Raw genomic sequence first — 27,669 nt, forward strand, 5'->3', positions numbered from 1 at the left:
TGATTCCCCTGGCAAACTACTAGTAATAAACCTGGTATCTGAAGAATAGTCTCCTATGAGCAGGAAGAAGAAACCAGAAATGATCAGTGGACGGCCCCCATCAACTATGTGGATGGCAATTTGTAATTTGTTGAAATTTAACATGGCCCTGTGCCTAGGGGTTGCTCTTCTAAAGTCTCCTGTAAGCTGTAATTTCTAACATATTGTCTGAATGTTCTGAGCACGTCACATTACATGTACACATGTGCACTAGTACTGCGTAATGGTCCCCGATTTTAAAGCAGGTCTGAAATTACAAACCCAGCCTTATTCTAATCTGAACCATATTGTGTGCTCAGATAAATTACAACATGCCTTGAAATGTATTGTAATATTTGCACTTTCTTCTACTTAACCTTACATGTATTTATGTATACTGCTCTGAAATAAGTCAAATGTATTTTTATCTGTAGGGGTACTTGTAGAAAAGCAATTGTCTATTAACAGAAACTAAAGACAAATAAAGTAAACCTAAATGGATCACAGCAGACTCTCAGTCAGACTAATATGGTGGCCTAAATGCAGTATTGTGTGGTTAATGTTTTGCTGACTGTCCATAAAACAGTTCAGCATTATGCCTTTATAAATCTCTGTTTCAATTGTATTAAAACTTTAAAAACTTTATGACATTCCACAGTAAAAGGGATGCCTAAAATTCCCATTAAAATAATTTTAAAAATCGCCCCAAGCATGAGAGAGATGCATTAGAACATGTGCTAAATGGTATGAAACCAAAAACATATTTTGACTACCAATGAAACACAAAGCTGAAAGTCCCTACTTCCCTCCTGACACATTAAGATTTAAACATGTGTCTCTGTACAGCATTTGCATTTTTCTAAAAAAAAAAACTTTCGGCAGCTCAAACTGAGCCTCGTCTTCTCCGATACCAGCATTGTCTGGATATAGAAATCTTAAAACATTTAAACCACTTTTTCAATCAACCTTTAACTCCTTCAAACTTTAAAAACTGAAAAATGTTTGGTTCTGTGTTCATATAACTTTAATGTATGATACATTATAAGTCTTTTTATGCTGTTGTTTTTCATATAGAAGACTCTTAACTTTTCAAATGAAATGAGAGATACTACCAATAGAAGTGTTGGTATATTGTCATGGAACGAAAATAATAGGTGTGGGACAACAGGTGGGCATTGCGTGGCCTGCACCAATTATAATTCCTAGGTGGTGCAGTCAGCGACATAGCATCATAGTTCCTGCATTTAGGGGTCATTCAAACCCTGATACTATTATCATGTATCAGACTGATGTCAGATTCTCATATCATATTGCTCAGATCAAAATCATATTGTTGAAATCATTTCTTGGGGATCTTCTCCTAGAATATTTTGTCAGCATTTTCTAAATTTGCCTGCAATCTCTCATGTCGATTGCACTTTAAAATAAAACCTTAGTAACTTTGAGAGGAATCCAGAGCCCCCAGAGAAAACTCTCCAGGAAGAACATGCAAACTTCACTTAGAAGAACCACAGAATCAAGCCCAGGACCAAAGGGCTCAGAGGTGGCAGCTCTTACCACTACACCATCTAGATAATTAGACTATGATTATAACGGAAAGAGACAGATTTTTACATTTTTATTTTATGATTTGCAGCCACAAGCATTTAAACATGAGCACATTGCACATTTAAAAAGAACAGCGCTAAATGGAAACTGGTATTCACAGGTCTCCGAATCTCAATCAGGACTTTTCATCCGTTTGATTACCTAAGATTTACTGATGCCTTACTTGGACAATTTTATTGATTACATCTTATTTACTCAATCCATGGTTTCACAAAAACATATGCTAGAGTGTATTCAGCTTGTTTAATGAACATTTTATATCCATTATAGTATAAATTCTTAATAGCTTGCCGATAATGGATTACAGGAACAGGTGTGAATTACTATCACTATACATATTCATTTTACACATCTGACACATGGGACTGTACCGAAACTATGGGTGGGGAAATTCTGTGTGGAGGAGGGGCTGTTTGAATTTTATTCTGAGCCATAGACAAGCTAAACAATTCACCTACTGTAAATCAGTGGGGCAAAATTCCTGTCCTGGATGGGCGCAGTGTCTGCTCGTTTTCTCTCTACTTTTGCGCTTACTAACTTAAAGAATGAATCTGATCATTAACTTAACTGGAGAAATTTAACACTTTTCAAAGGTTGTTCTTCAGATTATGATTTTAAGAGACCCAGAAAACCTTCTTGGTTCTAGTTTATGGGAATTAGAGCTATGAACCTATGGAGTTCATAAATACAGTAGTTTTCAGGATTTTTAATACTTTGAATTTATTCCTGACCTGAAGACACTAGATTCCTTCACTTTGTGATACACCTTGGAACCAGGGATTACTCTCTGATCTCTTCTGTAATCAGTATTCATGTCAGATAGGACACTGTTTTTTAACAAAATTGAACCAAATGTTTGAATGAAGTCTTTAATAAAGGTTTTAAGCAATGTTAACATTCATTTGATATCTATGATGACTAGTCGGCTACGACGACTCTTCAGCGACTACATCGATTTCCAACAGAAACATCAACAGAGGATACCATAACAGTGTTATTGACAGGGCCCTTGCCTGAGCCCAAAACACCCCTCGGACCATCAACTCAATCAGGAACCCCTGCCGTAACAACCGCATTCCTTTGGTGCTTCCCTACCACGTCAACACACTTCCTATCCCCAGGACTATTAATGACAACTTTTCCATCCTACAGGATGATCCCTCCATTGGGGCCCTCTTTTCTGACTGCCCCATCATCTCATATCACCGACCACCTAATCTGAGTAACCTTCTTGTTCACAGCTCCCTTGACCACCCTCAGCAACCATCCACACCAGGTACTTTCCCTTGCAACAGAGTTCGCTGAATCACCTGCGAGTACACATCCAACACCACACTCACTCAAGGCCCCTCAGGACAATTCCAGATCACTCAGATGACAGCTTGTACTGTACCTCCAGCAACCTTATTTACTGTATCTCTTGCAGTAAATGCCCAGCCATCTACATTGGGGAAAGAGGAAGGAGACTCAGAGACCGCTTCAGAGAACATTAGGGCTGTGAAGATTAAAGATCTCTCCAAGCCCATTGTTTCTCATTTCACCTCTGACGGCCATGATCACACTAATCTCTCCGTCTGTGCTCTCGCCACCCGCCCCTCCTCTCTCCCAGCTTTTGTTCTCCCGCTATATTACCTTTGCTTACTGCTCTGTCTTTCTCACACCTGAAGAAGGGTCCACGGTCGAAACGTGTTTTCTTTCTTCTCTTTTCAGCATGGAATTGTTATGAAATATTACTTGTTCCTTTACAGCCTACGCATGCTGACACAGCTACCCACCTGAACCACTTCATTTGATATCTGTTTATGCCTTTCAAAATTTTGAAAGAACACTGCTCAGATACAGTATAACCTGTTCTTCAGCACCACATATATCTAGATACTTACACTTACCAAGTACATGCACATACAGGTACAGTCGTTTTTACTTTCATGGCTTCTGAAATTACATTTCACATAAGGAAATGCACGAACAAACTTGTTGAAATTCAAGAAGTTACATCAATGACTAAAAACAAAAACTGACTAAAGATGATTCATTTATGTGCTAGAATAGTATCTAATGATAATATAGATGATTCATCTAAAAACGATTAAAAAAGTGAATTCAATATGAATGGCTTTAAATGAGATACTGCACCGTACAGTAAAGCGAAATGAGGAACACTTCCCTCCCCCAGCCTGCCTCTCTCTCTCCTACTCTCTGGTTACATGTCACACAGCAGTGCAGACTTCGCCCCACAGCTCGGCCTTGTTTGGGAACGAAGAGACTCGTTTGTAGTAGTACATAGGCCGGATATGCCGTCTGTATTTGTCAATAGTGCCCGAGCTGTTTTTTTTTTACCCTTATTTCCTGCTGTGGGGAGAGGAAAGCGTTAGAGCTGTCGGAGAAAGAGATGTTTTAAAGTAACAGCTGTGAGAGTTGTAGAAGATGAGGGTCGTTCAGACTTTTGCGCCCGCACTTCTGGCAGTCATGGCACACGTATATGCTGGTAAGTAATGTTTTGTTTAAAAAAAATCTTAACAGTGCTATGAAAAAGGGTTGCACTCGCCATGGAGGGATTTGCATTACAGGTGCTTAGGAACAAAAACAAAAGGGTACTATTTAATGTACGGCTTGCGAACACAGACCCTTTGACTTAAAATCATACACTGTGAGCTAATATATTTCTGTTTTCGCTGTTAAAAAGACGTTTAATAGTTTTCAACCTTGTGTGGCTCGGTGGAATTTACTGGGGACTGTAATTACAAACGGTCAGGTAATCGTCCAACACTGTTCCCGAGTTGCGCCTAGACGTGTAGATGTGGATTGCCGGACTGTAAGCGTGTTGCTGGCTGGCTGCAGTGTGTGCGCAAAACCGCTGGTCGAGTACAGTGTCGGCCTGAGGGAAACTGCGTCAGGAGTTTCGACAATACTGTACAGCGTCGCAGAGCTCAGCATACCGCAGCGTCCGACAGCCACTGGGCAAAATGTGGTTTGTTAGGCCTATGACCCAGGCCACCCCATGATGAGATGAAATACTAAACATGCATGAGCACGAAGGTCATATTCCAGCTTTTAGCGTGTATACTGTACACAGTCGCATGTCAGAGGACGTGCCACAAGGTATCAATATGCCTTTTGATTATCTCTATATGCAGTGTACACGTAGCGAATCAATAAATGGAAACACATGGGTAAAAATATGGGACACCAAGTATATAGAAAAAGGGCCTTTTTCAGAGGCGTGAATCTTGTTGAGGAAGTAAAATCTCAGTATGTTTAGGATCGCGGAACAAATTCTGTATAGGCGTGGCTGCCTGTAATCATAGCTAGGAAGTCAGTGACTTGTAAAGAAAATGTATTGTTGGGGGGCACTTGGCAAGGCGATTCAGTGACCAAGACAGCTCAACATGCAGATGTGCCATGAGCAATAGTGTCTAATGTCCAACTAGGATGGAAAGACTTCCATCGTTTGTTTTAGCACAACATTTGCTTACACAATCATAATAAAAGCATTCAGTTTTTACCAGAATATCTGATCTTTGTTGGTGATAAATGCAGGTGTTCCCTTATTTCTTCACATAAAATGAGCAGATTTTAAGACAGAACCAAGTATTTTGAGTGGTTTTAGTAATCATGCTATTCACTAAATTGTTCAGAGACATTAAGTAATCTTTATTAGTTGTCAGAGTTATGTTTAAATTACCCTCTCTTCAAATTTGGAACTTCGTATCCTCACAGTTATTGTATCACACAGAACACGTGTATCACCTGCATCTGTCTTTGAAACTTTGTGTTGCAAAGTGAGACTGACGAAAGATTAAATTTGGAACATTTGCACCTCTTTTTTCTAGAGGGCTATTTTGTGTTATTGTTTTCATTTCATTTAAAAATATGGTAAATATTTGCAGTGTGACTCAGTGCCAAAGTAATTTTCATGTCTACAAGTATGTCAGATGACTTATTGTAAATGCATTCCTGGGTTGCCTATTAAAACTGAAAATGACTGTTTGTGTACCTTGAAGACTTAGAATTAAGACATGGGTGAGGGACTAAGATATTTTAAATTGAAGGAAGTTACGAAGCAAAAACGAAGGAAGGCATGTGACAACTGATTGTCTCTTCTGTATACGGTATTTCTTGAGTTAGGCAGCCAGAATCAACCTAACAGGACTGCTGGGAAGGGGGAGAGTGATCGTGATGTGAATGTGAGAGTGTGGGCATATGAGAGAATCTGTTTTTGTAACAGCTGTCTCTCTTTGCCCCCTTTTACTCCTCAGAACAGTGCACAGCATTACATGACTAACAAAAAAACAGAATTAATCACTCATTTGACCACCAGGTTTTCCCCTATCCTACTGATTAATGGGTGCTGTTCCATAACAAACGCAAACAGGTAAATGTCTTTGTAACATGCTACTCTCTTCCTGTGCAAGAAAACCAAATCTTAAACAATATTGTATTTTGATGGCACTCGGACCGAGTGTTGATTGATCTACAACACTAAGGGTCAAAAGTTCCTTAAATTTAAAATCCGAGGACATGGAAACAGATTACGGTTTATTGCTATCTTTCAGAGACACATTTTGATTTATTGGATTTGCAAAACATTTTCAACTTGGAAATATTTAAAATGCTTGAACCCTCAACAGTTTTGCAAGCGTCCTCAATATCTGTTGCAAGCATCAGGAAATTGCTTTTCATTTCAAAGTCAAAACAGTCAATTCAGCGTCACAGTCACTTTAACTGACAGGGAGGGCATAGTGAGCATTATCACCCGAAGCAGGTTACATTAACTGTCATTAATGGTGATATTTCAATCCAATTTCAGTTAATTTTTATATAGCGCCTTTCACAACAAGGTTGCCCCAAGGCGCTTAACAATGCAAGTGACCATACATTTTGTCAATACAGAACAATAGACCAGAAGACAACGGAGGAGACATCCATCATGTTTTCTGTGTGCCAGTACTCCATGCAGATCTCTGTAGACCAGTAAATTCCTCCTAAACGATAGCTATATCCACGATGTCCCTCTTGGATCCATGGCAGTGATGCAGCATCCAACTCAGATGGTGCCCAGCCCGGGCTCCATCTGGACATGTGGGGAGGAGAATAGGATAGTTTGGTCAGAACAGATGTATCTACCTGGTGGGCCAACATAGAGACACACAATGGCATGTACAACAGCACCAGCAGCCATGGCTTCAGCAAGCTATAATGTAAAGTTTGAGTAGGCTAGGCTGAAGTAATAGGTCTTCAGTCTGGATTTGAATACTGAGATTGACTCGGCATCCCAAATATGGACAGTGAAGAGGCTTTTATGTATCAGGAATTAATTGTTCTGGGTTCCTCTTTTGAGCTGGTGTCCAGCCTGTGGGTGATCTTTGTTTACTTCCTGCCTGAGGCACTGCTGAAAGTTTAGAAGGAAGCCATAAAATGGTAAGCCTCTTGCAAAACAAGGCTAGATGCTTTCAAAACTTACATTGGTTCTGTTTTGTGTTGTTACACTATAGTTAAGAATTGTTCAGATTTTATTTTCTCGTGAGGTTTTTAAAAAGATTTCTGAACAAAACTCTTAGTTGTGTTAAGAATAGAGACTGCTTCCCCCTAGCCTGAAACGATGAATCTATACACAATAGAAAATACAATTTGTTTTAGTTGAATTGCTTTTGTTGCTATTTTGTATCCAATCCTAACATCAACTAGTTGATCCATGAACTCTTTTGGAAAATGACACAGATAGTAATGGGAATCCATCTTCTCTGCCTTAATTTAACATGAAAAGCATGTGGTATGAGATTCTACCCCCAAAAAACGATAGTTCTCTAAGTATATGTGGCCAGTGTGATAAAATATGGAAGTCTGAAAGGGGTCTTTTGTGGGTTTAGGAACACAGTTTTTACCCCATGTACTATTTCGAGCTTTAGTTGTGTTTTCCCCACTCTCTTGTTGCTACCCTCTTCTTGTTGCTGTTAATTGGGCTGGATCACAGCATTAATTGAAATGCACTTGCAGCTTGTTGAGCACAGGCCCTGTTGATTAAGCCTCAATCTAAAGCAAAAAAATGGGTGGGGCTAGGAAGGTTTTTTTGTGTTTATAAACCAAAGAGTGTTAGTGAGTTTACAGACATTTTTTGTAAGGTTTTGTTTGATTTAATACTTATTGGTTAATATATAGATGGCCCAGAATTTACAGAAAAGACAGGTCTCAAGACCTCAGATTTTGGTGAAATGTTCCCCTTTGTTTACAGCAGTGGTTCCCAATCCTAGTTCCAGTTACCCACACCTGCTGGTTTTCATTCCTTAATTAGAAAGTTGAAAACATGCATGATCTAAGAAGTTTCTTTTAGATCAAATTTAATAGTTACATTTTGTTTATAGTCAGAAGTTATAAAATACAAAGAGTTCAAATTAATCTTATTACTATGTCAATGAAGGGATTGATTATGTAACTTGATTCTGTGGGCCACTAGGGCCAGGATTGGGAACACAGACTTAAAGGAACCTTTTATTCCCTTTGCCCTTCCTGCTGTCCTAAGACAGCCCCTTCGAGGTGTCACACCAGTTAACTAAAATGCAGTAAACATGAAGTTTTAAGTTTTTGGACTGTCTGGACTGTTCAGTTGGAACAGTTTGTTTTGGAACATTGCGGAATAATATTTCTATGGAAGTGTGAGATTTGCTTCTTTTGTGTCATGGTGCAGTTCGTTATTGAGATACACTGGGGATCTAGAAATAAACAAAAGAGACATTTTAAGCTTAAGTTAATTTCATGTGGATAATTGCTTCTCCCGCACAACAAATATGCTCTGCAAAAGCACCTGTATCAAATATTTTGCAATTGGTATATAAGTATTTAGTCATTTAATTGTGTTTTGTATTTTACTTGATTTTGTGTTGAAATTGAGGGACTCTATTTAATATAGGTCACAAAAAAGAGGAAAACCTTATACTTTACAAGGTATCCAGACCTCTTACCCTGAAAAGCAGGATAAGCGTAAAAGCGGTGAGTTGAACTGGAGACCATAATGCAAATTTTTATGAAGTGAAATAAAGAGTTTACACTTTCTTCTGGAAGAAACTGGGCATTAATGTTATGCATTACAAAAACAACTTTTTAAAATAAATATTTGCCCCAGACCTATCCTACAACTCCACTTACGCCTTACCAAGTAATCAGAGGTGTGATCTAACCAATACTATTTACAATGAGTGTGCTCATCAGGGTGAGGATCTGGAGCACTGCAGTTTCTATTGACATTATTTCCAGGTTTTCACATACAGGTTGCCCTAATTAAAATCTTTATTTGTTCCATGTTTGATAAAAGATCAATAGCCAAAAGTATCTCATAAACTAGTACTCCTCACTCCTATTGCTATACATGAGTTGTTAACTTTGCTTCCTTTTAACTGGAGGTTGTTTCTACGATATTGTCCATACAAAAGCTAGTAATCCATACTTTGAGTAGCTAGGCACAATCATGAAGGTTTTTTTTGGGTAATGTTTGCATTACATTGTGCTGTTCTGTTATTCCCTTGCCAGACTCAGTTCTTGCAGTGATTCCCTTTCCTAGGAAAAACTTGGTCCAGCTTCTAGAGAAAAAAGCTCAAAGCTGGGAAACTACTGACTCTTGCACAGTTCAGTAAAGCCTGTTAGTGTAACACTCTATACAGTACTGTGCAAATTATATGCCTTTCCGAAGTTTTTCAAACCATTTGAAATTATTTCCTGTTGAAAATAATTGATTAATCCCGAGTGGAGTGTGTGAGGCAGCATAGTAATTCAGTTGTTACAGTACATCTGTCAAAGAAGTTATAATAGTCATGGGCATGGGCATGATAAATACGGTCAGGTTTCAGACATTGGTAATGAAAATATACTCTGTGGACACAGTGCTGTGGCAGTTAGTGGTGCTGCCTCACAACTCTTGAGTGCAAATGGACTGGAGCACCTTCTGTGTGGAGGTTACATGTTCTGAGTCTGTGTGGGTTTCCTCCCACCTCCCGATGATGTGATTAGGTTAGTTGGTATCTGAATTGTACTAAGATGCATAAATAAATTCTGTTTTAATGTTTCTTGATTTCAGGTCAAGTTAGGTCATTTAATGTGTCACTTCAGAAAGGGTTTGTAGATTTCTATAGGCATATATACATCTGTTATTAGAAAGGTTGACTAATTTCGCCTTTTTATGTAGGAAGATGTGCTCTTATTGACTATTTTAGGCACTATTTAAGTGTTTTTTTCATACTTTTTTGTTTTTAAGTCTGTAAAAGACTGACCTTAAACACATTCAGATAAAAACTTTTTATTGCATTTTTAGTTTCAGTGAACTTATGCATATCCGAATCATGGTTGTTGCTGTTTCACTCCATAATAACATATTCAAGTAAGTGCATTTCTTCCACAATACCTTGTAAGGGTGGGAGGATGGTGCACATGGGTGGTTTTGTGCATTGTATTGTACATCAGTCCTTTGTGGGTTGAAGTGGCACTACCTCAGAAACACTGCATAATTTATTCTGAAACATCTCTGCATATGTGCTCTTATTTTATGACGGGCAAGGCCCAGAGTCACACAAATGCAAGTACAGTAATTGTTGTCATAAAAATATCAGATCACAGAAACCCAACCAAAGGGCAAACGGGAGGATGCTTTCTGCGAAACAGTTAACAGACCTTTTTTTTTTTAAAAGAAAGCATTTGTCAGTTTCCGCCACCCTTCTTTGAATTGCAAAATCAGTAAAACTTTTACAGCACATGTTGAAATACGAAACTTGTGAAAAGGATCTTTAGCAATCTGTAATGTCATTTTGAACCACAGTTATGTTTCCTTTCTTTCCTAATTTTGGCTGCATGTTTAGTTATTTGGTCTTATTTCTTCATCTAACTCCATGTTTCTCAAACTGTGGTACGCGGAGTGCCCCCAGGTGGTATGCCAGATGACCCTGGAAATTTGTTGTGTGCACTGAAAATTTGGGAATAAAAAATTATGTAAATTTTTAATCTGTAATTCACAATGTGAAAACCACTGGAGGGGGGGGATGGCACAAAAAGATCTGAAGGGATAAAAAGATTTGAGCCTGAACAGACGGAGCTCTCTCCTCCTGATGAGCCCCTCGACGCAAGACAGGCAGCGCAAGGAAAGCCACAGCCTGTGATACCACAGAGCAGATTGGCCTAGGAACTGCAGACCAAGGGAGACATTGGCAGAGGAACAGAGGTACCGTGCAGAGATTTTAATACTTGGAGGCAAGGAGCAAAGTAACCGGTCTGGTGAGTCGATACTGACCCAAGGGGAAAGTAGTGCTGCCTAAAGGAGGACTCCTGATATAGCTCAAATGTAGACAGGGGAAATTGGACTGTGTGGCATCCCTCTTCTATGCACTGCTGTCCTTCTGTGTGACACCAAACATTTTAATGCCGTCTCCTCATCACCTAAAGGAAAGCTGACCCTCAGGAATTCATTATGACCCTTGGAAGTACATTTGGTTGCTTCACATGCTGTTTTCGTTGTGTCTGTGGGTGATAGTAAATGTTAATGTACTTAGAAAATAAAAAGGGCACTGATGTGATACAAATGCTTATCGCTGGTCTGTGTGTGCATTGGTGATTCTGGGAGATGAACAGAACCTGTGGTAAAGTAAAGGGGGCCTAGCACCCCCTTTGTGTTGCTAGGTGGTGTAGTCGTATACGAGGCAGGAAATAATTCTTGTTTGAGGGGTCACCTCTCTGTGACACCAGCACTAAGGAAAAACCTAAAACAAAGCATCTATTCTTGAATGTGCATACCTTGTTGCTAGAAGAGAAAGACATAAAATAAAAAATCAAGGGCTACCGCATTATCAGGATTAGTGTAGTATATATGTAGGACTTAAACATGGCTAGGGGATGATAACTGGGTCAAATGTAAAATTAATGGGTGCACACACCTTTTCTGAAACAACGGCTGTACAGAAGGGATAGTGGTAAGGGTCTACATATGAAAAACAACCTGCAAGCTAGATGACTAAACTGCTTATATATACCCTCTGTCTTCAAAATGAATGTGATGTGATTTAAGCTGGAAAATAATTCTAAGATCTTAACAGTAGGTGTTGCTGCAGACCACCTACTGCTGACTTGGGCACAAGTATCTGATTATATGATACAGTTGGAACTATTTAAATCCATTTTATCATGTTTTACATTAGTCAGAACTTTTCAAGAATTGGCAAGAACTCAAAGTGGCTACAGCAAAACAAGTCTGACTATTACACAGAGAGTTTGGTGAGCCTAATGGATCACACATCATGCAATTGTCTCAAAGGGATATGAAGCCAAATAATTACTTTCACACTCTGAAGTTTACTTACAATGAATGTGTCTCTGTGCTTATAGTCACTTGAAATCACCTGTCTGAACACCAGTAGATGTTCAGTAAGTAAGTTTATGCTCACATATGAGCAAATATAGGGTGTTAGTGTGGCTTTCCTCTGGGTGCTCCAGAATCCTCCCACAGTTAAAAGGCATACTGGTAAGTGAATTCATTTTGGGGAAAATTGACCCTGGTGTGATTGTGTATGTGTCTGTGCTTATGTGTGTATATTGCAATGGACTGGCGCTCCTTCTAGCGTGTATCTCACCATTGCCTACTGGGTTAGGCTCTGGCTCCCCTGCGACTCTGTAATGGATAAAGCAGTTCGTATCAAATTGACCACTTTAATGGACAGTGGCTTTTTTTTCTGAAGGTGGAGAGCAAAATAATTACCATTTCAGAACAAGTTTATTTTTTGTGTAGTCGCACAAAAATGATACACATAATGGTCTATTTAATATTTTGTTCTTTAGGAACTCATTGCTAAAAGCAGATGCTTGTTGTTTTATGTTTCAGTTCAAGGACTTCTGCCGACACCACAGAACATCACAATTCAGGCCGTGAACACTCAGTACATCATGAAGTGGGACTGGGATGAACATCAAACGAACCGGACTGCCAACTTCACAGCAGAATACTTGCCGTAATAAACATTTGACATTTTTGTTTAATTTATGTCTTAGTTGTTGTGGTGTTATGGATTTAGCCATTTTTTGATTACCATGGTTATGTCAAGGTCACTTAATTCACTAGATCATTTTTTTTGCTGTTTCTTATGCTTTCACTGCTCTTGTTCTCTGGTACAACAGCGTAAGCAACAGAATAAACCCTTTTCACAATGGGAGTTTAGGGAAAGGAAACAAACAAGATAGTCAGAGGTCAGACTTCTCATAGCTGAATCACTAGCACTCAAAGTAAACAAATTTGTATGCCAACATCTTCTTGTGAGGTTAAAGACTTTGCATGAGGAGGTTGACTTGTTTGTGATGCGACTTCATTTCTCTGTGCTTTTCTGTTTTTTCAGGGCCTTTAAAAAGCAGAGGAGGGGGAAGATTAAATGGACCCAGATTTGCATGGAGATCACAGAAACAGAGTGTGATTTTTCCCCTGAATTGTCCTATTATGGGATATATTATCTTCGCCTCAGAGCCAATAGCAATGGAGAGCATTCCCCTTGGACTGAAATAGAGTTTTGTCCTGACAAAAATGGTGAGGCTCGCTTTGTATTGAAAACCTCTTTTCCCACTGTCCTATTGACTCACTTCCATTGTCAGAGGTTCAGATCAGTTCAGGAACTGATTCCAGTCACTGGCACTCGATGAAAATGGAAGAACGAGGAAGGGGGACCTGTAGGTCTCACTAAATTCAAACATGAGCCCAGAAACCCTAGTTATCTCTATGAAGCTTGTAGAAGTGCTTCAGCTTCTATTTTTGTGATTCTGGGATCTTTATTATCTAATTATACTTGTCTTTTTATGTCGTTGCTTTTCAGTTTGCAGTTCTGTGTAAATGTTTACATTTAAAATTTTATTACTGTCAAATACCATATTTTTATTGGCGTCTACAAATGACAAAACTGTTAATAATATTTATTTGGAACATAAGAACCTAAAGTTACAAACAAGATTCCATCGATCCATGTGGCCTATTCAGTAGTTAGTTCAGTTGTTCTGAAGATCTCGTCCATCCAGTTCTTAAAAGAAGCCAGGCTTCATCAGCTTCAACAACATTATGTTCCATACTCCCACAGCCCTTAAAGGGTAAAGATGTGCATCCTGCATCATAATAGAGCATGTCACAGTCACAGTTGCTGGTTGCCACACTTTGCTTTGCAGCAGTTGCTGAGAAGACAGGTATGCATACTGTAGCTCCTGGCTTTACTGATAAATTGTTACACCTGGGCTGGGAGCAGCAGGTGTCCCTCAGTTATCAGCCTTCCTCTGACCCTGTGTGAACGAGATTAGGATGTCTCTTTATTAAACCAGCTGCTTTCCAATTAGGTAGCCAGTCTTCCTCTCAATCAGCTCATTAGGCTATTTAAGGCAGGCTTTCTCCACTACAGCATTGCTCCAACATTGAGCTACTAGAGAGTATTATTCACTTAATCTATTCAAAAGACTTTTTCTATTCCTTCTGCGAGCATTGATCCAGGGGAGACTCACCTTCACTCCGACAAGCTGCTACTTCTACTTCTGAAGTCTTTATCCGCTGGACTCTTTTACACCCTCACCAAGCCTGCCTGCTTCCTCTCTCTCTGCCATACACCAGCTAGCTGCATTAATGCCTGAAGAGCCCCTGCCCTTGGTTGGCTTCAACCTGTCATTTCACCACAGATCTGTTCTACAGCAGCAGCGGAATAACAGAGATCACACAGTTTCAGAAGACCCTGTTTAGTTCCTGAAGCCTTTTATCTCCTGAGCCACCATACAGCTTCTCAATGGAGTCTTTTCTATTGCTGTTATTCTGTTTCCTTGTCTCTCCTGGACTCCATGTGGCAGCTCTGTCCGTTCCTGTGCAGTCCAGAGGATGCAGACTGCTGAGAGTGGACAAGAGGTTGGGAACCTGCTTTGACACTCTTGGCCCAGTCTCTGACGCGTTACCAGTTTTATTCCCTGCTTCTAGAGTCTGGCCACTAGCAGTAGGACAGTCCCGCTTCAGGTTGACCCTGGTCAGGGCCAGCCTGTTTACTGACAGAAGTGCTGGCTCCTTCTCCTGGATTGTGACACTTTTGCTCTTGTGTCCCTAACACCTCTGCATCCACCCCCGCTGCCCTGAGGTACAGCATGTTGTGACAGTATTTGGATGATTGGCTGTTTGATTGATACACAGGCAGTCAGATGGACAAAAGTGCCAAGCCAGTCCTCACCCGCTGAGCTGATGGAGGAACACTTGTGGGAATACTGCAAGCCATTCCTAGCCAGGATATGACATCCTGTTCTCGGTTTTAAATGTACATAGTTACCACTTGTATTCTGTGGTTCATGTTTCACTGTTGATTCTGAAGTTCACTGGTTTGACTTAATGCCTTTGAGGATTTTAAATACTTGTGTCAGGTTCCCTCGTACACTTGTTTGTTAAGGTCTATATAAGTTTGGTTCCTAAATTGATTTAAATTCTGCTATTACGTGTCCCAGCATTTTGTCTGTCTTTTAAATTCCTTCCCCACATTCCAGAAGATGTACATGATATAAACATAAATATTTAAGACTTTTTAATTCTCATTTTCTAGCTCAGCGTTTCTGATTTAGTTTTTACTACTTGCAAGCAAAATCCTGTTTTTGTCTACATCTGTGAGGTGTTTGCCGAGCCTTGAATTTTATCTAAATCATTTTGAATTCTGTTTGTTGCTTTTACAGTGTTTGCTATTCCTATTAGTTTGGTGTCGTCTGCCAGCTTGAATAGTTTAGTAACTCTATTGAAATCTATGTAATTGATAGATGTTGAGAACAGTGGTAGTCCTGGTGTGGGTGCTGCATATCTCTACAGTGAGAGATCTAGTGGTTTCACTAGCAATATGTTGTTGTTTTTTCAGCTGATTTGGGTCCACCTTCAAAAGTGGAAGTGACATCCGTAAGAGGGATGCTGGAGGTGAAACTGACTGATCCCATGACCACTGACAACACATCCATGAGGGACAAAGTGAGGGATTTAACCTACCTTATAGAGTACTGGAAAGCTGAATCGCAATCTAAGGTATGTCCTTATCCCATACCTGGTGGTGGTATTGGGACTAACATATCCCCCAATCACAAAATGCTGGCACCAGTCTAGACTGTGCTCTGCATTTGTATCCTGTCTGAATCTGGAAAGTAACATGTGAAGGAATAATTAAAAATAAAAAACAGACCTATCAAAAGGTGCACTTAAAACTTTAAATACTAACACTGACCTGGAAATGAACCTGTTAGTGTTGGCATGCATTGTCTTATGTTTGCTTAGCTGTAATTGAGAGCTTGATTTTTTTTTTCCTTCATCAAAGATACAGAAACCACCTGCCAAAGCTGAGATACTTTTCAGAGAAAGTTTTTTTTTTCTCGGTTTGGGAGGTGGGTGGTGAATTGAGGGTGACAACAGGAAGGCTGCTCTTCTCGGCACTGAAAATTCTCTGGGAATGACCTGTGCTATCTATGGGCATCTGACATTTTTAGATTTGTGTCATCATTGGAAAATTTGTTTCAGAATGTGAAAATGTTGAAAACAAATGCCTAGATATGAATATTAATAAGAGAGAGATGGTGTTAATTGTATTTTGTAGTTTAGTAGAATGGTTTCATAACTCTGTATTTTATTGTTAGTGCATTTGATCGGCACTTCTTATTCCCGTCCTCTGGACGTACACCGCTTTTAATGTACACCGCTGTTACTACAGCTACAGACTGACAAGCTTGACGTCATATAGTTGAAGAGATAAGAGAGCCACCTGGGAAGTGACATAATATCATTTCTTGTTTTCGTATTTTTTGCAAACTATGCGGTCTAGTGTCTTGAAGTTGGCTTTGCGCTCAAATATATAAAGATGCTGCCTGTCCTTGGTCAGTAAGATAAAGGGCATGTAAGCTGGCTGTACGCCCAGAACATGAAAAGAACTAACCGTTGTCCAGTCTGCAATTTAGATATAATTAATTTGCGTGTGTTGCTGTCTTATCATTTGTTTAGAATGTGTCATGGTAACTATTTTTGTTTTAAGGTATAAAGGACCATCTTCAGCTATATATTTATTAAGTCTGGTGGTTGCAAGCCAGACTTCCATATGCATATGTAATAAAGAGACTTGTGCTTCACAGATACCTGAACTTTGTCATTTGTATAACACAACATAGTTCTTATTTGTGATGCTGGTGTGTGTATCAGAAAAGTGAATTATCTGCTGCCTGCTGGTCCTGGTGGAGGTGCCATGTACTGACTAAGCTTGTGGTGGGTAGCTGGGTCAAATGTTTGTTGGAACCTGGACCTTAGTCTTCAGTTTACCTCGATTCTTGCAGTGTATGATATAAGCACATGCTTTGATTATCGATGTCAGCTGATATCCACACTGAATCAGAACAGCATAGGATCTGAATTGAAAAAAGTGCAGTTCAGAGCAGATGAAGAGATGGCAGAATACAGACCATTTAGAAACTTAACACCAGACTGAAGTGTGCTACTGCAATTAAATGCCAGCACAAGCGTAGAATGATACAATAAGCTAATAAAAAAGTAACATGGGCCATTTGCATCCCGTGATGGAAGTTGCAGAAATAGCAGCAATGAATGATTTAGAAAGTGTGAAAATGAAGAATTTTATCATCTAACAAATAGGGGTGGGAATCTCTAGGTACCTCATGATTCGATTTCGATCCAGGGTGCCACAGTGCAATTATAAATCGATTCTTGATGCATCTCGATTTTTTTTCTATACATGATGATTTTTTTTTTTGAGCGCTAACTAAGACGCCAAATTCAGTGTGTGGGCATAACATCTCATGTGTAGGAATTTAGCCAGCTGTGCAGCAACAGCCATGAGACATTGTCAGTCACCAAAACGAAATCTTCTGTCATGAGCTGCCATTGTTCTGCAGTGTTCTGCAACATTTTGACCTCGTTCGCATGTGGATGGCTCTCATACATTGCTCTAGTCTGGAGTACATGAGACACGAGCTGCTATTCATCGGTGATGTAGTGCGCGGTAATAGAGTTATAGCATTCTGTTGTAATGGATGTCCACGCATCACCCTATTTGCTTTCTTCAGTGGGTTTTGGTGTCATTGTAGATTGTTAGTTTCACTAAAACGACGCCGAGACGGTATGTTGTAATTCGGCTCCAATGTTTGCAACATTCAACAAAAGCCTGGACAACCAACAAGGACATAGGGATGCAAATCTTTTGCGATAAAACTTGCTATAGACCTGGTGATTTGCTTTGCCCTTTCCAGGCTATGTGGAAGCTGTGACACTTGCTCGAGGGTTCTCTGTTCGGCAGCAACAAGAACAGGCCGGTTTTCCTCCAACTCTGGATGGAAACGTGAATGTGATTTCGCATGTTCGTTGTATTCATATTTTATCTTGATATGACACAGCTGCCACACTGCATGGCTCGTATCTAGTTCATTTTTACCTTTTACTTAATAAAATCCAAAATGTGGCCATATAGTGGCTTTCCAAGCGGAGGGTGCAGGCCGGAGTTTGTCCATCTTTACAAACTGGGTAGCTTAGCTTCGTTCAAATGTAAGCATGGCGCACTTGTCAACCTATACGTCTTGACGTTCACAACGCAATTAGTTTTATCTTAAGTCCAAAAACTAAACCTTTATTATTTGCTCTATTTGTCTTTTACTTTTAAGTTTTATTGTTTTTACCTAAAATGTTTAGTACTGTGCATGTTAAAAGGTCGATTATGGAGTTTTGTGCATCGACGCAGAATCATAAGGGAGAATCACGATGCATCTAAGAATCGATTTTTTTTCTCACCCCTACTAACAAATTGATCCACTGCTTTGTAATGTGTATCGGCTGCCAATTGTTTTTCAGAATTAGACAGCAGTTTGCACTATTTTTCACTAAAATACAAGTTATTCCTACTTAAAGTTGTTCCTAAATTCAGAATGTTTGTGTCTGGAAAAGCTTTTTGCCAGCAGTCACATTTTTGAAAAAAAAAACATGCCACCAACAGAACTGCTTTTTACTTAATTGATAGTCAAAAACAATGAAAATGGAGGTTATGTTCATCACATTTAGGCTAGCTCTTCACTAAGAGAGATATCATTTTATCCAGACTTTTAAGAAATTTGATTGCACACTTCAATGGGTGTTTGAGGAAGGCGGGCGAAAAGTGGCCTCATAATGCTATTTTTTTCACTTTGCAAAAAAAAGACACCTGGTTTCAAGGTCACTAATAATCACCTGAACCCTGCATCAAAAGCCTTATTATACTGTTAAATGTCTGATATCAGGATTATGAGAAATCTGCTGCAAACAGTATTGAATAACCCCAGGTCTAATTTTCACCATCCATTCAGACCTGAGGTTTCACACAGCTTTGTTTGTTTCCTTGTGAATTGTAATATGTGAAATGCTGGCTACACATTCTACAATTCCTGAATAATGTACTGTATCCATGAAAAATTAACCTTTTTTGAACAGGGACAAGAGTCATAGCTGTTCCCACCAGGAAAGACCCTGTGAAAGTGCAGACACAAGTCCCATGTTGGAGCTTCAGAGTATCATTATTTAAGCCTTTGTTTTGATAATTTCAAAATTCCCAAAGGCATTGACAAAGTCAACCCAGTAAACATCTTCAGAATCAGCAGTGATACTGTATATGAACCAGAGGACACAGGTGGAATACATAGGGAGGGATATTTTAAAACTAAGATCAGGAGATACACAAAGGGATGTAGGCGTATGGAACAAGCTACCCAGCTATTTTGCTGAAGCTGATACCATAAATGCTTCTTTCCATAAAGGTTGGTTGAAATCCTCAGATCAACTAGTTAAGTATCAAATGGGCTAAGTGGGCCAAATGATCTACTCTCATCTGTAACTTATCTTATGTTTTCAGAGCTTTGAATTTTAGAATTCATCAAAACTATATAATGTGTAAAGTTTGTTCCTATTCTCTGTTTTGTTCTTTTGTTCTTTATTTTGTTCTCATTATTCACTAGCATTATTTAAAGGTCAAAGCATGTTTAACTTTTAATTCTTTTTTTATTTATTTTGTACTGCTTTCTTTGGCATTTTTTTTACTGTTGGTATTCCAGGAGCCTTTTTGTTGAGTAATTGCTAGGAATAACAATGGTGTATTTTTTTTCTCCCATTTCTTATAGGTTTCACCAATCCATAAAATTAAGACGCAAAATAACATGATCATTATATCAGGTCTTGAATACTGGACAGTGTACTGTGTGAGGGTGCAAGCCTTGGAAAGTGACCTTAACAAGAGAAGCAAGTTCAGTCCTGTGATGTGCCGCCAGACTGAAGATGATGGTAAAGATTAAGATTCAAAATGTCAATTGAATCATTCGAATCTGCTTTCCTTAAAAATTTACAACATACAGTTGTATGCAAAAGTTTGGGCACCCCTGGCCAAATTACATTTTGTTGATTTTCTAAGTGAAAAGAAGTTAACACAACTGCAGCGACCAAACTTAAACTTGACATATTTCTGCAAATTCTAATGCACAGTTACTATTTATTTGCTGAATTTAACAGATTAAACAAAATAAAATAGTAAATGTGGCATGTGCAAAAGTTTGGGGACCCTATCAGTCAGTACTTGGTAACACCTCTTTGGCAGAAATCACAGCCTCCAAACGTTTCTTGTAGCCAGCTAACAGTCTTTCTATTCTAGCTTTAGGAATTTTTTCCCCACTCTTCCTTGCAGAACACTTCTAGTTCAGAAATATTCTTAGGTCATTTTGCATCCACTGCATGTTTGAGATGTACGCACAAATTTTTAATAATATTCAGGTCTGGGGACTGTGAAGGCCATTCCAAAACCTTAATCTTTCATCTCTTGAAGTAGTTCATGGTTGATTTTGAGGTATGTTTTGGATCATTGTCTAGTTGTAATAGCTAGCCTCAAAATATATGGTTACTTGCATTAAGTGCCTTGGGGCAACCTTGTTGTGAAAGGCGCTATATAAAAATAAATTGAATTGAATCATTGTCTTGTTGTAATATCTAACCTATTTTCAGCTTCAGTTTCTTCACTGACTGTGGGACATTAGCTAACAGGATTTGTTGATACTTAGTAGAATCCATTCTTCCCTTTACCCACACAACATTTCCGGTGCCACTGGCTGCCACACAAGCCCAAAGCATAATAGATCCACCCCCATGGTTAACAGTTGACAAGGTGTTCTTCTCTTCAAATGAATTTTTACTTCATCAGACCACAGCACTTGGTTTCAAAATGCCTCTGACTTAGGTGTTGTGTTGCATACTTCAGACATTGACTTTTGTGATGAGATTGCAGGTAAGGTTTCCTTCTGATGACTCTTCCATGCAGATCATGTTTGTGCAAGCAGCGCTTGTGCTACTACTCCTGTACCAGCTTAACCTTCCTGCAGGTCCTTTGCAGTGATATGGGAGTTTTGCTATTTTCTGAACCTCAAGTCAGCTGCTTATAGGAGTCCATGGTTGTTGAGTGTAAGCTCTGGAATTGTCATCACCTGACTTAGATTTAGGCTTAATGAGTCAATTAAATTCTGAGACCTTACAAAAAATGTAACACTAGTGGATCAACTAGAAGGGTGCCCAAATCTTTACACATGTCACATTTAATGTTTTATTTTTTCCAATCCCTTAAATTTAGCAAATAAACAGTAACTGTGCATTAATATTTGCAGAAATATGTCAAGTTTAAGTTTGTTTGCTGCAGAGGTTGTGTTAGCTTCTTTTCACTTAAAAAATCAACAAAACATGTAATTTGGCCAGGGGTTCCCAAACATTTGCATCCAACTGTATATACAGGTAATGGACACAGGAGTGGATCTGGGTAAATATATTATAGGCATTTAATTAAGCAAGTAACATTCCAGCATGTTTAAGGTCATGTATAACAACGCTGGACAGCAGAAAAGGGTAACAGTGAGTGGAAGTGCTCTAGGATATTTGTCTATGCATTAATTTAAAATGTAAGGCAAAACAGACAAGCAAGTGCTGATTGTTGACTGCAAATTACAACATGGGGCACAAGTAGCTTGTTTAATTAACAATGATCCACCAGAAACTCCACAGAGCGGAAAACCACACATCGCACCTGGCAACTTACAACCTAGTGAATATACTGCAGGCAATATATTATTGAAGTGGAGAAACGCGATATGGTGAGATGAAACATTCTCCACTTCTTGAAAAAAAGAACAAGTGCACATATGGCATCAACCTAAGAACTGTACACCCTGGAGTGCTCGGTTCCGACAGTGAAAGTTCTGTAATTGTGGTGCTTGTTATCCTGGCACAATTTGGGTGCTCTCATTCTTTTAGAAACCAAGGTCAATGATCTCTACTCTACATCTTTGAGAGTGTGGTATTACAGAGATATTCTGCAATATACAATAATCATATAATAATGTGATACTACCTGCATTTTTGTCAAGTTAATGTGTTTTGTTCTGGGTTATTTAGACACAAGTTTTAAGTATGTAAAATTGGTGTTTTCATTTCAAGGCAGCACTAACCTTGAAATTGGTGGTCAGGGCTCTGGCCTCTTTACTAGAAGATTGTGGGTTCACTTCCCAGGTGGGACACAGCTGTTATACTCTTGAGCAAGCTACTTCAGTTAGACTGCACTTGCAAAATGCCCAGCTGTGTAAATGGGTGCAAATGTAAATTGATCTGGATAAAAGCATCAGATAAATAGAATGAAAGACCCTTGCAATGTTTAAAGTTGATTTTGTAAGATCCTAAAAACTAAAACATGCCGCTCATAACCTCTGATTCAAAGCATAGATGTAGTTGAGTGAGCACAAAGGGCCCTGAGCTATTACATTGAGTGTTTCTGTATCATGTCTTTTCAGGTCATGCCCCACCCTGGCTGATAGGGCTTGTCTTTCTGCTGGCTATGGTGGTGTCCTGTGGGATCATCTTGCTGTGCTTCTTCAGTTTCTATAAATCCTACAGAACCGTCCGGAAGGCATGCTTCCCCTCGTATGAACTGCCTGCTAACATACGAGAGGTAAGACCCCCCTCATAATACTGGTCTGCCTGCCTTGGTGACATTGGAGAAGGGCTCAGTTCCCTCTCGCTTCCTCTCACAGCATGATGCACAAGACAGTGCAGGTGCAGGTGACACTATGGATGTAGGCCTCAAGTGACTGTTAAGCAAGTTCCAGCAAGGGGTGGAGAAGTGACTCAGTGATTAATCTTGTAACAGTACTGTTTTAGATAGCACCTGAGTTCCTGCACAAGCCCTGGCAGGTTTTGTGGAGATGGAATGAACTCAGTTTGAGCAGTCTTTGTACTGGAGTGGTGGCTCTGCGGCTTAGGATCTGCGTCAGTGGCTGGAAGGTTGCCAGTTCAAATCCCGCGGCCGGCAGAGGAATCCTACTCCGTTGGGCTCCTGAGCAAGGCCCTTAACCCCAGCTGCTCCAGGGGCGCTGTACAATGGCTGACCCTGCTCTCTGACCCCAAGCTTCTCTCCCTGTCTGTGTGTCTCATGGAGAGCAAGCTGGGGTATGTGAAAAGACTAATTCCTAATGCAAGAAATTGTCTATGGCTAATAAAGTGATCTTATCTTATAGCAATCCTGGTTTATCAACACCCTAAGTGAAACTGTGAAACATACACCTTATGTTTATATTCAGATGTGTACTCTAGCTGTATATTTCCTTAGTAGTCACTCACTTACAGGTATATACCTTTGCACAGTCCAGAAAGTTAACATAATGCAATTACAATACAAATGGTTAAGTATTCACGCAATAGTCTATTTGGCATCACTCCAGTGGTCGCTCTATTGTCATTGCATTCCCAGCTGAGTGTAAACAGGTCAGGCTGGGAAATGTTGCCTCGGAAACTGGGCAAACATGTACTTCATTCACACTGTTACTCTTAATCACCTTAAGGTGAGCTGCTAGAAGGAGGGCACATGACTGATGGTAAATGTTATAAACTTTAATGCTAAAGCTTTTGTTGCTGGCTACAGCAAAATTGAATGGGTTTTCTAATGTATAAAATGTATAAAAGAGAAGTAATGGTGGGGCGGATCAGGCAGCAGAAAGGTGTATTGGAGACTGTTAAGTTATAGGACAATAGGATATTATCTGTTATTTTTGCAATAGCGCTGGATTTTGAAGTCATGAACCATTATGAAAGTTTTATTTGAGCAAATATAGACACAGTAGTGAGTCTTGTTTCTTGGTTGATCCAATTCCAGTGCTTGGAAGATTCGTCTCTGAGCTCAGACACTCCGCAGCTGCTGACAGTGGAGTCCGAGTTGGAGCTGTGCTGCCAAATGCTGGACGTTGTCCCTGAGGAGAACACCAATGTCTCCCTGAGCAGCCTGTCTCTGACTGAGGTGGATGTTGTCAAACACAGCCGGCAGGACAGCGGTGACTCGGGAGTTTACTCTGCAGCGGAGGGATCAGGGGTACCTTTGGATACAAAATTAAAATGGAGTCTCCAGGAAGAAGATACAGGGAAAGGAGAGGATACAGACCTTCTGGAAAAAAATAAACTGTCCACACATACAAATTGTACAATAAAAGTATGATATCCATGCCTGGAGAAAAAAAATCACACTGTACATTCAACAAAGAAACAATTTCAGAAGGCTATCTTAATTGTACAGCACTGTGATCATTGAGCCTCTGTTTGTACTCTTCTGTTTGCATTTTTTATCTTGTCTGAACCACTGTTCAGAATGTGACAGCTGGCCATTCAGTGACTGTGAAGGTGGTAGTTATGGTGGACATACTGTGTCTGGGACTATTGTGATTCAGCAGCGAGCTCTCAAGAGCGGATGACTTCTCTGGCAGGGAGACTGGAATTGCAGTGCAAGAGCTCTAGGTAGTTTGCTGTTTTGGTTCGCCAGGAGAAAAACTGGATCTGGAAAAGCTGGAGGGCACTGAGATAGTGCCTATTGGAATGAGAAAAAATAATGCACATGCTAAAACATAAGGGAATACTTTTATTTTAGAACTGCAAAGAGAATTTTCATTATATTTCACTTAACAGATTAATTTTCTGTTTTTTTGTTCATAATTTGCTCTCTATTTTCTAAAAGCAATTATAAATATATTAAGGTGATAAATCTGCCAATGGCTAATATCAAGCCATACTGTTTTTCGCTTGTTTTTTTTTGGACAATGAAATGGTTGGAGTAAGAAAACTCCAGACCAGCAGACAACAGCAGAAGGCTTTGAAAGGTTCCCTGTCACTAGCTAGAAGGGAAATATTCTTCAGACACTGAAGCTGTCTGGGAAGCAGTGTTTTGCAGTAATTGTAAGAAAAAATAAGTGAGTTCATTTAAATATTTCCATATTCCATACTTCCAATATTTCTTTTTCAGGATGAGTTATGATGCAGGTAAGGATATTTGTGGAAATATTTGTACTGTATGTTTCTTGTCTTAGGCACAGTTTAACTTAGCTTTCTTTGGTTCAATCCAGGTAAAAAGCTCCTGATAAACTGGCCATTATGAACATGGCCAGTGTCTGAAAATGCACTTGGAGAAGCTGTTTTTTGGAAATAAGGTGTAACTTGATTCATACAATACCTCTAAATGATGTTCATGGCAACTTGCTAAAATAAATTAACATTTAGGTATTTTTGAAGGATTTAGCAATAGTTTTTCTTAATTTAAATTCAAGGTTTCGTATGCCATTGTGAGAGTTCTTGTGAACACTTTACAGGAAATTTACAGGAGTCAGAGCAAATTGTAAATGACTAAAATTGTTTCTTTTATACTTTGAAATATTCACACCTTTCAAAATATCTTATGAATGCCTTACAGAGTGCCAAAAATGCAATGTAATTGAACCTAGAAATTTGGCAATATCAGCACTTTCACAGATAAAGCTGTTTTGTTAATCATGTTTAAGGCTTTACTTCTGTCATGTTTTTGCATTGAAACATTGTGGAGATCTTATCCGCGATGTTCCAAATTAAAACAAGTTTGATCCCACTGCAGTTCAGCAATGGATTTTCATGTTAATAACTTTTGTAGTAGTTTTGGGTTTGATACAAACTCAATGGCTTTCACATTTGTGAAAGTAGCACTAATAACTGTGCCTGTCATTGTATTGGGATTTTGTTGTAATATGTGATGCGCAAATTGAATCACTTTAGACAAGCATGGTGTACTTAAATTTGCACTTCTCCACTTAAATTGCTATTGTGTTGTGTGAATTTAATTATTTTGTTTATATTTGTGATATGTTTAGAAGTAGGCTGTTGACTACTCTTGTTTAATTTTTGTTGTACCTTTTAGTAGATATAAGCTGTGAGTTAAGATATTTTGAGAGCCATATAAAACCCGTATAGAAAACATTAATATTTTATCTATAATTCTGTCTACACTTATCTGGAATTATTAGAAGGTGGAATTCTGCTTCTTTTTTTCCTACCCAACTTGAAGATGAACACATACTGTATGATGTTTGACATTGCAATTCAATCAGTAAGAATGAACAAGTAATAAGAGAGAGAGATAAACATCTTAGAGTGAGCAAGTTCTGTGGTTCCAAAATGTTTAGCATGTATGCCTCCACATACAGTATTTAACACTTGCAACTGGCTAATTTTTATCACCTGTAATTTAATTATATTTTTCCTTTTAAATAAACATCTTTAATGCAAATACATAGTTGGGTTTGTCAGTCATTTATTTGTTCTGACTACATTAATTAGCAACAAAAGTATATAACTCAAAACCATAAGTGTATCACAAGTTAATAATGAAAGCAAATTTACAATAAGAATTTATTTAATGTCTTTTTCTTATTGCTCATGTATGAGCTGTGTCAATGAAGTATTGAAAGTGTTCTGCTGTCTCTTATACAGGACAGTTCATCTGCTCCAGGGTTGATCTGAATTGAAAACTGCACAGAAGTCGGGCAGTAATAACATATAAAAAAGTGTAGGCTGCAACAAACATGTAAATGTTCATTCCATGCTGAAAGCTAAAGAAAAAAAGCACAGTGTTTCAGCTGTGAAGCCTTTTTTGGTGTGAAGACCAGGTGTGGTCATCTGAAGAAGGTTTTATAACCAAAATGTGTTTTTCTTGCCTTTCAGCATGGAATTAACTTATTTGGACTTCCCAAGAAACCATTCTTCATATGTTTTCAGCTTATACAGTCCAGAATAGTATTCATTGTAATCCAGTTCTTCCACTATTATAAATAATTCTATTGTCATTTGATTTTCTTCTGTAATAAAAATAATTTTGATTTGTCCATGTTGTGATTTTAATTCTCAGTTAAAACATTTATTCCATTTCCAATGGGAAGTCTAACAATGAACAGCATATTCTGTCCATGTTTTATCAATAATGTTGAGTTCTCAACAAGGGTGTGCCAAAACAATCTGATTACCTAGCTGGTGATTCACAGAACCTCAAGACTTTTTACACATACTGTAGATATAATTGATCTAATTATGCAGTACTGTACATGGGATAACATCAAGTAGGTTATATATAAAATAGTTCCTAATTACAATGAAGTAGTAAGCCTGGTAAAATTTTTAAAGAAGAGGTGGTTTGTAGTGCTGTTACTGGGTTTGTATCTAACAATCATTAAACAAGACGTATAATGACATTCTTCATAATTTGACGCCTTCAGATTTGATGGTAGATATCAAACATTTACAGTTCAGTCTAACAAAGGTATTCTTGGATTTGGTAATGTAATGAAAAGTAATAGTCTGAAGCAAGTGGGTATGAAAACTTATTGGATCCTCATTGAAAAATTCCTGGAGCTTGTGACTTGATTCATTCCATTAGTGCTGATCTTGAGACCTGTTTTCAGACACTCATGGATAACCATTGAGAAATGTCCGAAGGAAATGCCTGCCTCTTCTACTGTCACCCCTACTTTCATGATTTGCAGCTCATATTCACGCAGGTGTTTCCCACACTTGAATTCAGTTGACTACTATCAAGTATTGGGAACTCCCAGCCACTATTCTCAATTGTGTAAGTATTTAAATAGATCGTCTTCTTGAATCTGTCAGCTTTATGTACAGTTAAAGTGAGTGCCCTCTTTGCACTGCATTTCCTGCAGTCT

General features: G+C 38.9%; 1 protein-coding gene across 1 annotated transcript; it reads left to right on the top strand.

The window, feature by feature from the left end:
* The first annotated feature begins 3,826 nt into the window (after nt 1–3,826).
* Nucleotides 3,827–26,243, top strand: LOC148836292 (interferon alpha/beta receptor 1a-like). Its single transcript, XM_088913262.1, has 7 exons — nt 3,827–4,114; nt 12,479–12,605; nt 12,987–13,171; nt 15,495–15,655; nt 19,765–19,924; nt 22,462–22,619; nt 23,820–26,243. Exons 1-7 carry the CDS (start codon nt 4,054–4,056, stop codon nt 24,153–24,155), a joined length of 1,188 nt encoding a protein of 395 aa, XP_088769388.1. The 5' UTR covers nt 3,827–4,053; the 3' UTR covers nt 24,156–26,243.
* Nucleotides 26,244–27,669: the final 1,426 nt, after the last annotated feature.

The sequence above is a fragment of the Atractosteus spatula genome, chromosome 4 (genome assembly GCF_055471065.1).
Source record: "Atractosteus spatula isolate fAtrSpa1 chromosome 4, fAtrSpa1.hap1, whole genome shotgun sequence".
NCBI classification, from domain to species: Eukaryota; Metazoa; Chordata; class Actinopteri; order Semionotiformes; family Lepisosteidae; genus Atractosteus; species Atractosteus spatula.